Below are 13,479 nucleotides of genomic sequence, written 5' to 3' on the forward strand. Positions count from 1 at the left end.
TATGGTAAAAAATTCATTCATCTCAGTTATTTTTCAAGAAAAAAAAGAAGAAAACAAGGGGTCCGTTGAATTTCAAATAGTCAGTTTCACCAATAAGATACGAAGACTTACTTCACATTTGGAATTGCACAAAAAAGACTATTTATCTCAGAGAGGTCTACGTAAAATTCTAGGAAAACGTCAACGGCTTCTGTCTTATTTATCAAAGAAAAATAACATACGTTATAAAGAATTAATTAGTGAGTTGGATATTCGGGAATCAAAAAATCGTTAATTTGATTGAATTAGTCGATTTATTATATTTTTCATTTTGATGTACTTCTTTTCGTTTTCAACAATTCATGTAAGAATGAATCGAGGAAAAACTTATGAATCTATCAGCTACAGAAAAAGACCTTATGATAGTCAATATGGGACCTCACCACCCATCAATGCACGGTGTTCTTCGTCTCATCGTTACTCTAGATGGTGAAGATGTTGTTGACTGTGAACCAATATTAGGTTATTTACACAGAGGAATGGAAAAAATTGCGGAAAACCGAACAATTATACAATATTTGCCTTATGTAACACGTTGGGATTATTTAGCCACTATGTTCACGGAAGCAATAACCGTAAATGGACCAGAACAATTGGGCAATATTCAAGTCCCTAAAAGAGCCAGCTATATCAGAGTAATTATGTTGGAGTTGAGTCGTATAGCTTCTCATCTATTATGGCTTGGACCTTTTATGGCCGATATTGGTGCACAGACCCCCTTTTTCTATATTTTCAGAGAAAGAGAATTAGTATATGATCTATTCGAAGCTGCCACCGGTATGAGAATGATGCATAATTATTTTCGTATCGGAGGAGTAGCGGCCGATCTACCCTATGGCTGGATAGATAAATGTTTGGATTTCTGTGATTATTTTTTAACAGGAATTGTTGAATATCAAAAACTTATTACGCGAAATCCTATTTTTTTAGAACGAGTTGAAGGGGTAGGGGTTATTGGTGGAGAAGAAGCAATAAATTGGGGTCTATCCGGCCCAATGCTACGAGCCTCTGGAATCAAATGGGATCTTCGTAAAGTTGATCATTATGAGTGTTACGACGAATTTGATTGGGAAATCCAGTGGCAAAAAGAAGGAGATTCATTAGCTCGTTATTTAGTCCGAATCAGTGAAATGACGGAATCCATAAAAATAATTCAACAGGCCCTGGAAGGAATTCCGGGGGGTCCCTATGAGAATTTAGAAATCCGATGTTTTGATCGAGAAAGGGATCCAGAATGGAATGATTTTGAATATCGATTCATTAGTAAAAAACCTTCTCCTACATTTGAATTACCGAGACAAGAACTTTATGCGAGAATGGAAGCCCCAAAGGGAGAATTAGGAATTTTTCTGATAGGAGATCAAAGTGGTTTTCCTTGGAGATGGAAAATTCGCCCGCCGGGTTTTATCAATTTGCAAATTCTTCCTCAGTTAGTTAAAAGAATGAAATTGGCTGATATTATGACGATACTAGGTAGCATAGATATCATTATGGGAGAAGTTGATCGTTGAAATGATAATTTATACAACAGAAGTAGAAGATATCAATTCCTTTTACAGATTGGAATCCTTAAAAGAGGTCTATGGGATCATATGGATGTTTGTCCCTATTTTGACTCTTGTATTGGGAATCACAATAGGTGTACTAGTAATTGTATGGTTAGAAAGAGAAATATCTGCAGGAATACAACAACGTATTGGGCCTGAATACGCCGGCCCTTTGGGAATTCTTCAAGCTCTAGCAGATGGAACAAAACTGCTTTTCAAAGAGAATATTCTTCCATCTAGAGGAAATACTCGTTTATTCCGTATTGGACCGTCTATAGCAGTCATATCCATTTTACTAAGTTTTTCAGTAATTCCTTTTAGCTCTCGCCTTATTTTAGCCGATCTCAATATCGGTATTTTTTTATGGATTGCCATTTCAAGTATTGCTCCTGTTGGACTTCTTATGTCAGGATACGGATCAAATAATAAATATTCCTTTTTAGGTGGTCTGCGAGCTGCTGCTCAATCGATTAGTTATGAAATACCATTAACTCTATGTGTTTTATCAATATCTCTACGTGCGATTCGTTGAAATATAAACTTTTCTTTTCCCTATTCCTTTCGTTCTATAAAATAAGCTGAATGGATTGAATAGATATCTTCGTTATTTTATTATCCTTCAGGTTGATAAACTAAATTAGATAGTTATATATGAGTGAAAGAAAGCAGCTTATAAATTCGCAGTAAATTAAACAAAAAAAAATTTAATCTCATTTCCTATGTACAAGAGTTAAGTGGAAGAAAACATAAGTGGAAGAAGTCTTTACCCCAAGACGGGTTGATTAGTCAATCTAGCTTGAAGCGGGCTCAAAAGATCAACCGTATAGAGTTTTGGCTATCCTTTGTATAGATTCCCATACATGTATTGCCAAACCAAACGGGGGATTGAACAAAAAAATGAGTGGATGGTTAGGAACACCAAAATACACAAAGGATTAGTAATGGAGATTATGTAAATTATATAAAAAGGATATTTCTGGATAACATAAAAAGAATACTAATTGGGGCTTTAAATTAGTAGAAATGAGTAGGCAGTACTACCCACGATTCCGGTCCAGAGTATGCTCCTATCCACCGATTAAAGTAATGACTATCAGGAACGAAATAATCCTTTACTATTTTTTAGTTTAAGCCCCCATTCGTAATTTTCTCAGATCAGAAAGAAGAATAGGAACGAAAAAGAAAGAATAAAAAATAAATATTTTTTTTTTTTTTATTCTTTCTTTCATATATATAGAGAGATATAATCTGTGTCATGATTTATGAGCTAATGTAATATTTAATTTTTTTCGTAATCGAAAACAATGGGTTGAAATATCTATTGATATTTCTACAAGAAGTATTTTATTGAAGGCTTAAGTTATTACTCAACAAATAAAAATTGAAATTAGTAACGGGCGAGATCAATTCAGAAGCACTTTTTTTATTCTTCATAATATAGCAGACAGAATTCCATTGGTATAATTTTGGACCTTCCAATCCATTTTTTCTCTATCTATTCTACAACCATACGAAGAGAAATAATACTGATTCGGTCCTTAAATTTATTTGTGACCCACGAGGAGCCGTATGAGTTGAAAACCTCATGTACGGTTTTGGACTAGCGATGGGAACAGTGATGTTATCATCGACTATAATTATCTAACAGCTCAAGTACAGTTGATATAGTTGAGGCGCAATCAAAATATGGGGTTTGGGGATGGAATTTGTGGCGTCAGCCAATAGGGTTTATCGTTTTTCTAATTTCTTCTCTAGCAGAATGTGAGAGATTACCTTTTGATTTACCAGAAGCCGAGGAAGAATTAGTAGCAGGGTATCAAACCGAATATTCGGGTATCAAATTTGGTTTATTTTATGTTGCTTCCTATCTAAATCTATTACTTTCTTCCTTATTTGTAACAGTTCTTTACTTGGGGGGTTGGAATATTTCCATTCCGTACGTATTCGTCCCTGAGCTATTTGAAATAAATAAAATGAATGGAATCTTTGGAACGACAATTGGTATCTTTATTACATTAGCTAAAACTTATTTGTTTTTGTTTATTTCTATCGCAACAAGATGGACTTTACCTAGGTTAAGAATGGACCAATTATTAAATCTTGGATGGAAATTTCTTTTACCCATTTCTCTCGGTAATCTATTATTAACAACTTCTTTCCAACTTCTTTCACTGTAAAGAAAAAAAGAATACGAGATTCATGACTTGGTTCAAACAAGAGAAAGAAACAAACATAAAATTATTCATAGATATTCACGATATGTTCCCTATGGTAACTGGGTTCATGAATTATGGCCACCAAACAGTCCGAGCAGCAAGGTACATTGGTCAAGGTTTCATGATTACCTTATCCCACGCAAATCGTTTACCTGTAACTATTCAATACCCTTATGAAAAATTAATCGCATCAGAGCGTTTCCGTGGGCGAATCCATTTTGAATTTGATAAATGCATTGCTTGTGAAGTATGTGTTCGTGTATGCCCTATAGATCTGCCTGTTGTTGATTGGAAATTTGAAACGGATATTAGAAAAAAACGATTGCTTAATTACAGTATTGATTTCGGAATTTGTATATTTTGTGGTAACTGCGTTGAGTATTGTCCAACAAATTGTTTATCAATGACTGAAGAATATGAACTTTCTACTTACGACCGTCACGAATTGAATTATAATCAAATTGCTTTGGGCCGTTTACCAATGTCAGTAATTGACGATTATACAATTCGAACAATTTTGAATTCGCCTCAAAGAAAAACTGAGTAAGTAAACCTCCTATTCTATTAAAGAGAAATTTCCAATTCTTTTAAGGTTCCGTTTTGGTTTAAGTTAAAAGAATATTTGGTTTGACTTAAAAGAATGAGGCCTTTACTCTTTGTTTGGTCAATAAATAAAAATTCAATTACAAATTAACTGGTTGATAAGAATTTCGAATTCATTTTTCTTGAAAATCTATTAATATATTCGTAATTATTTCGAAATATATAGTTTCAAAAAACAAAATACCCTTTCGAACCGAACAAAAAAAAAGAATTAAAAACGAAACAATAATTGTACTTAGATCAATTCACACCTAATAGATTAGGATTTTATTCAATTAGGAACGTATCATAAAAAAAAAATTCCTGGTCGGGTCAATAAGATCATGAAAAGCATTTCGATTTATTTATCTCTTATTTTACATATAATGGATTTGCCTGGACCAATACACGATTTTCTTTTAGTTTTTCTGGGATCGGGTCTTATATTAGGGGGCCTGGGAGTGGTATTACTTACCAATCCAATTTTTTCTGCCTTTTCATTGGGATTGGTTCTTGTTTGTATATCCTTATTCTATATTCTCTCAAATTCTCATTTTGTAGCTGCTGCCCAGCTTCTTATTTATGTGGGAGCCATAAATGTTTTAATCCTATTTGCTGTGATGTTCATGAATGGTTCAGAATATTATAAAAATTTTAATCTGTGGACCATTGGGAATGGCCTTACTTCGTTGATTTGTACAAGTATTCTTGTTTCGCTAATTACTACTATATTAGATACATCATGGTACGGGATTATTTGGACTACAAGATCAAACCAAATTATAGAACAAGATTTGATAAGTAATAGTCAACAAATTGGAATTCATTTAGCAACAGATTTTTTTCTTCCATTTGAATTCATTTCACTAATTCTTTTAGTTGCTTTGATAGGTGCAATTGCTGTGGCTCGTCAGTAATAAATCTTTCTAACTAGGAATAGCAAGCAATCCAAATTAAACTTTTTTCTGTCTTATCGCATCTATTTTCCTTGAATTCTTGTTCGTGTATAAAATATAAAATAGAAATTCGTTTATTCGAGATATTTCCAATATATTCTTTTTGTTATATTCTATTCTAGTCAATCAAATCCGTTGAATTATTGTTCATATTAAAATGAATCGAAATTGATAAGGAGTTGGTCAATGATGCTCGAACATATACTTGTTTTGAGTGCCTATTTATTTTCTATCGGTATTTATGGATTGATCACGAGTCGAAATATGGTTCGGGCCCTTATGTGTCTTGAACTTATACTGAATGCGGTTAATATAAATTTTGTAACATTTTCTGATTTTTTTGATAGTCGGCAATTAAAAGGAAATATTTTATCAATTTTTGTTATAGCTATTGCAGCCGCTGAAGCAGCTATTGGATCAGCTATTGTTTCCTCAATTTATCGTAACAGAAAATCAACGCGTATCAATCAATCAACTTTGTTGAATAAGTAATATTAATAATATTAAATTATAAGATTCACCAATTTGAATTAGCATGTCCAATATGTTGGAATCTACATCATGTTTTCGAAAACGTAAGAAATCAAAGTATCTTGGTCCTTTCTTATGAGTTGATCCCGAAGGAAATTGATTAGAAAATTTCTGGTAAATCGTTGATTCATCTGGTGTTTAACTATAATGATTCATTTACAAGTTTACTAGATTGAAATTTTATGATGTTCAAAAAATTATAGATCCCATGTCACATTCAGTAAAAATTTATGATACATGTATAGGGTGTACTCAATGTGTCCGAGCCTGCCCCACCGATGTGTTAGAAATGATACCTTGGGATGGATGTAAAGCTAAGCAAATTGCTTCCGCTCCAAGAACAGAAGACTGTGTTGGTTGTAAGAGATGTGAATCCGCTTGTCCAACAGATTTCTTGAGCGTTCGAGTTTATTTATGGCATGAAACAACTCGAAGTATGGGTCTAGCTTATTGATACGTTCCCGAAAACCCCACTTGAATACATTTTGAATCCATTTTATTTTTTTTTTACTGAAAAAACCCGTGCTCAAAAAAAATCTTTTTTGAGCACGGGTTTTTCTGGTCCAAGTGCATCTTGTCTTTACCACGAATTATTTTCCTTGGTTAACAATAATTGTAGTTTTACCAATATCTGCAGGTTCTTTAATTTTCTTTCTTCCTCATAGAGGAAATAAGCTAATTAAGTGGTATACTATGTGTATATGCATATTTGAACTCCTTCTAACAACCTATGCATTTTGTTATCATTTCCGATTGGACGATCCATTAATCCAGCTGGAGGAAGATTATAAATGGATAAATTTTTTTGATTTTTACTGGAGATTGGGAATAGATGGACTTTCTATAGGGCCCATTTTACTGACAGGATTTATCACTACTTTAGCTACTTTGGCGGCTTGGCCAGTTACTCGAGATTCGCGATTATTCCATTTCTTGATGCTAGCAATGTACAGTGGTCAAATAGGATCATTTTCTTCTCGAGACCTTTTACTTTTTTTCATCATGTGGGAGTTCGAATTAATTCCCGTTTATCTACTTCTATCCATGTGGGGGGGAAAGAAACGTCTGTACTCGGCTACAAAATTTATTTTGTACACTGCGGGGGGTTCCATTTTTTTATTAATAGGAGTTTTGGGTATCGGTTTATACGGTTCTAATGAACCAACATTAAATTTTGAAACATTAGCTAATCAATCGTATCCTGTCGCACTGGAAATCATATTCTATATTGGATTTCTTATTGCTTTTGCTGTCAAATCGCCGATTATACCCTTACATACGTGGTTACCAGACACCCATGGGGAGGCACATTACAGTACTTGTATGCTTCTAGCCGGAATTTTATTAAAAATGGGAGCGTATGGATTAGTTCGCATCAATATGGAATTATTACCCCACGCTCATTCCATATTTTCTCCCTGGTTGATAATAGTGGGTACAATGCAAATAATTTATGCAGCTTCAACATCTCTTGGTCAACGGAATTTAAAAAAAAGAATAGCCTATTCCTCCGTATCTCATATGGGTTTCATAATTATAGGAATTGGCTCTATAACTGATACGGGACTCAACGGAGCTATTTTACAAATAATATCTCATGGATTTATCGGTGCTGCACTTTTTTTCTTGGCAGGAACGAGTTATGATAGAATGCGTCTTTTTTATCTCGACGAAATGGGTGGAATGGCTATTCCGATTCCAAAAATATTTACGATGTTCAGTATCTTATCGATGGCTTCTCTTGCATTACCGGGCATGAGTGGTTTTGTTGCAGAGTTGATAGTCTTTTTTGGAATAATTACCAGCCAAAAATATTTTTTAATGCCAAAAATACTAATTACTTTCGTAATGTCAATTGGAATGATATTAACTCCTATTTATTCATTATCTATGTCACGTCAAATGTTCTATGGATACAAGCTATTTAATGCTCAAAGTTCTTATTTTTTTGATTCTGGACCACGAGAGTTATTTGTTTCGATCTCTATCTTTCTACCAGTAATAGGTATTGGTATTTATCCGGATTTTGTCCTCTCATTATCAGGTGAGAAGGTCGAAACTATTCTATATAATTATTTTTATAGATAGTTTTGATGAATAAAACAAAAAATCAAAAAGTAATCCTATGATTTTTAAAATTGTTCGTTGTACAGTGAAAAAAAAAAGAAAGAAGTCTTTTTTCTTCTCTTAAGTTTAAGTTAAGTAAAAAAAGGTAAAAGAATTAAATTGAATTTTAATCAGACATCTTTGGCTTTTGTTAGAACCTTTTGAATCAAGTAGTGGAGTGATTCAAAAGGTTCTTGACAGCTTACAATAAGTTTTCTTATATATACGCTGTCCTATCTTAGTATTTGTTAGGCTTAGCCTTTTTATTCAATTCAATTAGATGTTAATGTAAATGAACCATAACTATGTAAACCTATTCCTAATAGATTGACCCCAAAATAGCATATCCAAATTATAAGAAATCCCATAGAAGCCACAAGTGCGGAATTTACACCTTCCAAATTTTTATTTGTTCGGGTATGTAAATAAATCGCGAATACGGTCCAAGTAATAAATGCCCAAGTTTCCTTTGGGTCCCAATTCCAATATGATCCCCACGCCTCATTAGCCCATACGGCTCCCGAAAGAATTCCTATGGTTAAAAAGATAAACCCGAGACTAATAATACGATAACTCCAACGATCCAATTGTTGAGTCAATTGATACCTGTAAAAATTTTTAGAAGAAAGAAAATAAGTGTTTAATAAAACATTGCTTCTTTCATTCATGTATTGGATTTCGCCAAACGAAAATGACTGATTTAATAAATTATTGTTTTTACCAATAATTTTTATGGCTTTTCGAAATGTAATGACTAGAAGAGCTACTGATAATAATGATCCACATAAAAGAGCTGCATAGCCTAATACCATCATACTTACGTGCATCATTAACCACTGGGATTGGAGAGCAGGCGCTAATATTGCGGATTGATGCATTTTGGTTAAAAGACCCGAAGTGGCAAAGCCTTGGGTAAAAATAACACTTGGTGCGGTTATTGCGCTTAAATCATTTTTACGCTTTTTAAAATAGTAAACCATATGAATAAGGGAGAAACCCCATGAAAGAAAGATTAATGATTCATATAAATCACTTAATGGGAAATGTCCTGAATAAATCCAACGAGTGACTAATAATCCTGTTATACAGAAAAAGGTAACTATCATGCCCTTTTCTGATGAATCATATAGTCCTACGACTTCATCGACTAATAAGAATAAGGTTAAAAAATGAATTGTAATTACAATTGAAACGACCGAAAAGGATATATGAGTTAATATATGCTCTAAAGTTGAAAAAATCATAAGAATTCTGAAAAAAGCGAGGGTTTCTAGATTTTATGGAATGGAAATCAGGAATTAAATTCATTATAGGACTTATTCTATCTCTTTTAGAAGATACTATGCCGCTACTCGGACTCGAACCGAGATGCTCTAGCACTGCTTCCTAAGAGCAGCGTGTCTACCGATTTCACCATAGCGGCTTGCTCGAAATCATAATAAGCCATTTTTTATTCAATCGTCGAGATTGAAGGTGAAGGGGTCAATTCAATGTAAAATGTAAAAGAAGCATTTAATTTAAATTGATGAATAAAAACTCGTTTAAATAGCAATTTGAAGGTTCAAAAAGAATCTTTATTATTTATCGTTTTATTTAATTATCCTTTTTTTTATTTAATATTTAATTTAATATTTAATTATTTCAACAGAGATTTTATAGTTTGTGTTTTCCTAAAAGAGAACTCCTCTATTGTAACTAAACTAACTAGTTGTAACTTCAATTCATAGATAGAATTCAACAAAAAAATGTTCTTTATCATTTTAATTTTTTAATGATTCATCTCTCATTCTTTTATATGATTTTTATGAATCTATAAAAAAAAAAATGCTTATCAATTGAATGAATAAATGAATGAAAAAATATTATTTTTAGAGATCACAATTTCAGCACCACATCCAATGATTTCAAAAGATTTATGTAATTTGCATAGCTTTGTATTAATCGTTAGGATTTTGCGTTTTAAGGATTTATCAAACCAACTAGATATTGGGTTGTACACGTTACGTTATATAAAAAGCGTTTCGATTCCTGTCATAATTGTACCATACTTCAAAAAAGTATTTCGAATTTCGAATTCTAAAAATATGTCTTGATTCATCTTCTTATACAAACATAGAATTTTTTTAGATCATTTTAAATTGATACATTATTTGTATATCCACTAAATTATAAAGGGAGTTTTCTCAATTGGGTTGAAAGCAAGGGAAGGATATATAGTAATTCAGAGAAATAATGATTCATAAAGTTACAAAATTGAAACTTAATGGATTAGTTTCAACAACCCAGTTAAAGCTCTTATATATATGTGCTCCGATATAGCTATAGTATAAATATACAAATTTTTATTATTTAATTATTTAATTATTTATTATTATAAATTGAAATTGAATATTATAAAAATAACAAATTATTATAACACTAAGATACCAAATGGGGCGATGGGGAAAATGAGAATCCCCATCCCGGAAATGAAAAAAAAAAAGATATTCAAAAAAGAAAACCTTTGTATCTTATTCGAGTTAAACCAATTCAGATTAAAAAAAAATTATTTGTCGTACAAAAAAACTTTTTGAATTACCCGTAAAAATAGATCTCGATAATGAAAAAGCTTTCAACGCCGCCCAATATCCTTTCTTTTTCCAAACATTTTTTCGAATACGCTTTTTTGATGTAGAAGTACGTTTTTTTGGAACTGCCATTCAAAAAAAAGGTTATTTAGTGCTATAGTTGGATGTCAAAGACATCTATTTTTAAAACAAAATGATCGGTGTCTTTATGTCATTATTTATCTATTCCTATAGATTTTCTAGATTAATAGATTTTCTAGATTATAATTATCTATATACTACTATATAAATTTCATAAGAACTAAATAGAGATGGGAAAATAACATAAAATGCTTCTATTCTAGAAAAAAAAAAAAAAAAAAATATGATATAACCTTTTTTTATTTATATTCCATACACTATCCAGAAAAAAAGAAGAATTTGTATTTAATTTATTGGTACCTTTCTTTTTTATATCTCCATTCAAATCTATAGGATAGATTAGGATCTATTATGATATATAAATTGAATTGATGAAATCAAAAAAACGTAAAAAAGAGTCTTTCCTTCTCTATCTCTGCCTATTTTTTTTGTCGTCCTACATTTATAATTTATACATCTCCATTTATACACGAAAAATACATCAAAACAAAAAAATGTAAAAAAACCATTTTATTTACCTAATAAAAAACAAACTTGAATTTTTTTCTATTAATTGGTAATTGGTCAAGCTCGAAGAGAGAGTATGCCCAATTTTCATTTTCAATCAAATTCGAATGAGACTCGTAATTAATCTGTTAAAGGATACATAATTTTGAAAAAAAAAAAGAATATTTTTTTTTTCCATTAGTAACTCGGTGATATCATTTGATTACTTCTAACTTCGAAATTTGAATATTTTTGAAATATTTGAGAAAGATTAAAAGATTAATAATAGAAAATTCCAGTTAACTTTGTAATATCTTGATTGTATTATTGCTCCCTTTCCATCAAAAGAGATAAGAGCCGGTGAATCAGAAACGATTAATTAAGAAAGAATAAGAAAAAAGTTTTTATGGAGCATACATATCAATATTCATGGATCATACCTTTTGTGCCACTTCCAATTCCTATTTTAATAGGAATGGGACTCCTACTTTTTCCGACGGCAACAAAAAATCTTCGTCGTATGTGGGCTTTTCCCAATATTTTATTGTTAAGTATAGTTATGATTTTTTCGGTCGATCTGTCTATTCAGCAAATAAATAGAAGTTCTATCTATCAATATGGATGGTCTTGGACCATCAATAATGATTTTTCTTTCGAGTTTGGCTACTTTATTGATTCACTTACCTCTATTATGTCAATATTAATCACTACTGTTGGAATTTTTGTTCTTATTTATAGTGACAATTATATGTCTCATGATCAAGGATATTTGAGATTTTTTGCTTATATGAGTTTATTCAATACTTCAATGTTGGGATTAGTTACTAGTTCTAATTTGATACAAATTTATATTTTTTGGGAATTGGTTGGAATGTGTTCTTATCTATTAATAGGGTTTTGGTTCACACGACCTGTTGCGGCAAACGCTTGTCAAAAAGCGTTTGTAACTAATCGGATAGGCGATTTTGGTTTATTATTAGGAATCTTAGGTTTTTATTGGATAACGGGAAGTTTCGAATTTCAAGATTTGTTCGAAATATTTAATAACGTGATTTATAATAATGAGGTTCATTTTTTATTTGTTACTTTATGTGCCTCTTTATTATTTGCCGGCGCAGTTGCTAAATCTGCGCAGTTTCCCCTTCATGTATGGTTACCTGATGCCATGGAGGGGCCTACTCCTATTTCGGCTCTTATACATGCTGCCACTATGGTAGCAGCGGGAATTTTTCTTGTAGCCCGCCTTCTTCCTCTTTTCATAGTTATACCTTACATAATGAATCTAATATCTTTGATAGGTATAATAACAGTATTATTAGGGGCTACTTTAGCTCTTGCTCAAAAAGATATTAAGAGGGGTTTAGCCTATTCTACAATGTCCCAACTGGGTTATATGATGGTAGCTCTAGGTATGGGGTCTTATCGAGCCGCTTTATTTCATTTGATTACTCATGCTTATTCGAAGGCATTGTTGTTTTTAGGATCCGGATCCATTATTCATTCCATGGAAGCTATTGTTGGATATTCTCCAGATAAAAGCCAGAATATGGTTTTTATGGGCGGTTTAAGAAAGCATGTGCCAATTACACAAATTGCTTTTTTAGTGGGTACACTTTCTCTTTGTGGTATTCCACCCCTTGCTTGTTTTTGGTCCAAAGATGAAATTCTTAGTGACAGTTGGTTGTATTCACCGATTTTTGCAATAATAGCTTGGTCCACGGCCGGATTAACAGCATTTTATATGTTTCGGATCTATTTACTTACTTTTGAAGGACATTTAAACATTAATTTTCAAAATTATAGTGGCAAAAAAGGTAGCTCCTTCTATTCAATAAAACTATGGGGTAAAAAAGAAGAGCAAACAATGATTAACAGAAATTTTCCTTTATCCCCTTTATTAACAATGAATAATTTATTAACAATGAATAATAATGAGAAGCCATATAGAATTGGTGGTAATGTAAAAAAAGGGGCTCTTATTACTATTACGAATTTTGGCTACAAGAAGGCTTTTTCTTATCCTCATGAATCGGATAATACTATGTTATTTCCTATGCTTATACTGGTTCTATTTACTTTTTTTGTTGGAGCCATAGCAATTCCTTTTAATCAAGAAGGAATACATTTGGATATATTATCCAAATTATTAACTCCATCTATAAATCTTTTACATCAAAATTCAAATGATTTTGAGGATTGGTATCAATTTTTAACAAATGCAACTTTTTCAGTGAGTATAGCTTGTTTTGGAATATTTACAGCATTCCTTTTATATAAGCCTTTTTATTCATCTTTACAAAATTTGAAC

At 31.9% G+C, this 13,479-nt stretch overlaps 1 protein-coding gene across 1 annotated transcript; it reads left to right on the top strand.

Moving 5' to 3' along the window:
- The first annotated feature begins 277 nt into the window (after window positions 1–277).
- LOC149509110 (NAD(P)H-quinone oxidoreductase subunit H, chloroplastic) lies at window positions 278–4,601 on the top strand. The gene is made up of 2 exons (XM_089757774.1): window positions 278–2,104; window positions 3,225–4,601. The coding sequence occupies exon 1, from the start codon at window positions 369–371 to the stop codon at window positions 1,548–1,550; it is 1,182 nt and encodes a 393-aa protein (XP_089613900.1). The 5' UTR covers window positions 278–368; the 3' UTR covers window positions 1,551–2,104; window positions 3,225–4,601.
- The last annotated feature ends 8,878 nt before the right edge of the window (window positions 4,602–13,479 follow it).

The sequence above is a fragment of the Durio zibethinus genome, unplaced genomic scaffold (genome assembly GCF_047325235.1).
Source record: "Durio zibethinus cultivar Kanyao isolate XHJ-2024 unplaced genomic scaffold, ASM4732523v1 HiC_scaffold_242, whole genome shotgun sequence".
Classification (NCBI taxonomy): domain Eukaryota; kingdom Viridiplantae; phylum Streptophyta; class Magnoliopsida; order Malvales; family Malvaceae; genus Durio; species Durio zibethinus.

What these genes read in the sequence shown, in the direction of transcription:
- LOC149509110 (XM_089757774.1), top strand. Translation starts at nt 369, where the DNA reads ATGAATCTATCAGCTACAGAAAAAGACCTTATGATAGTCAATATGGGA.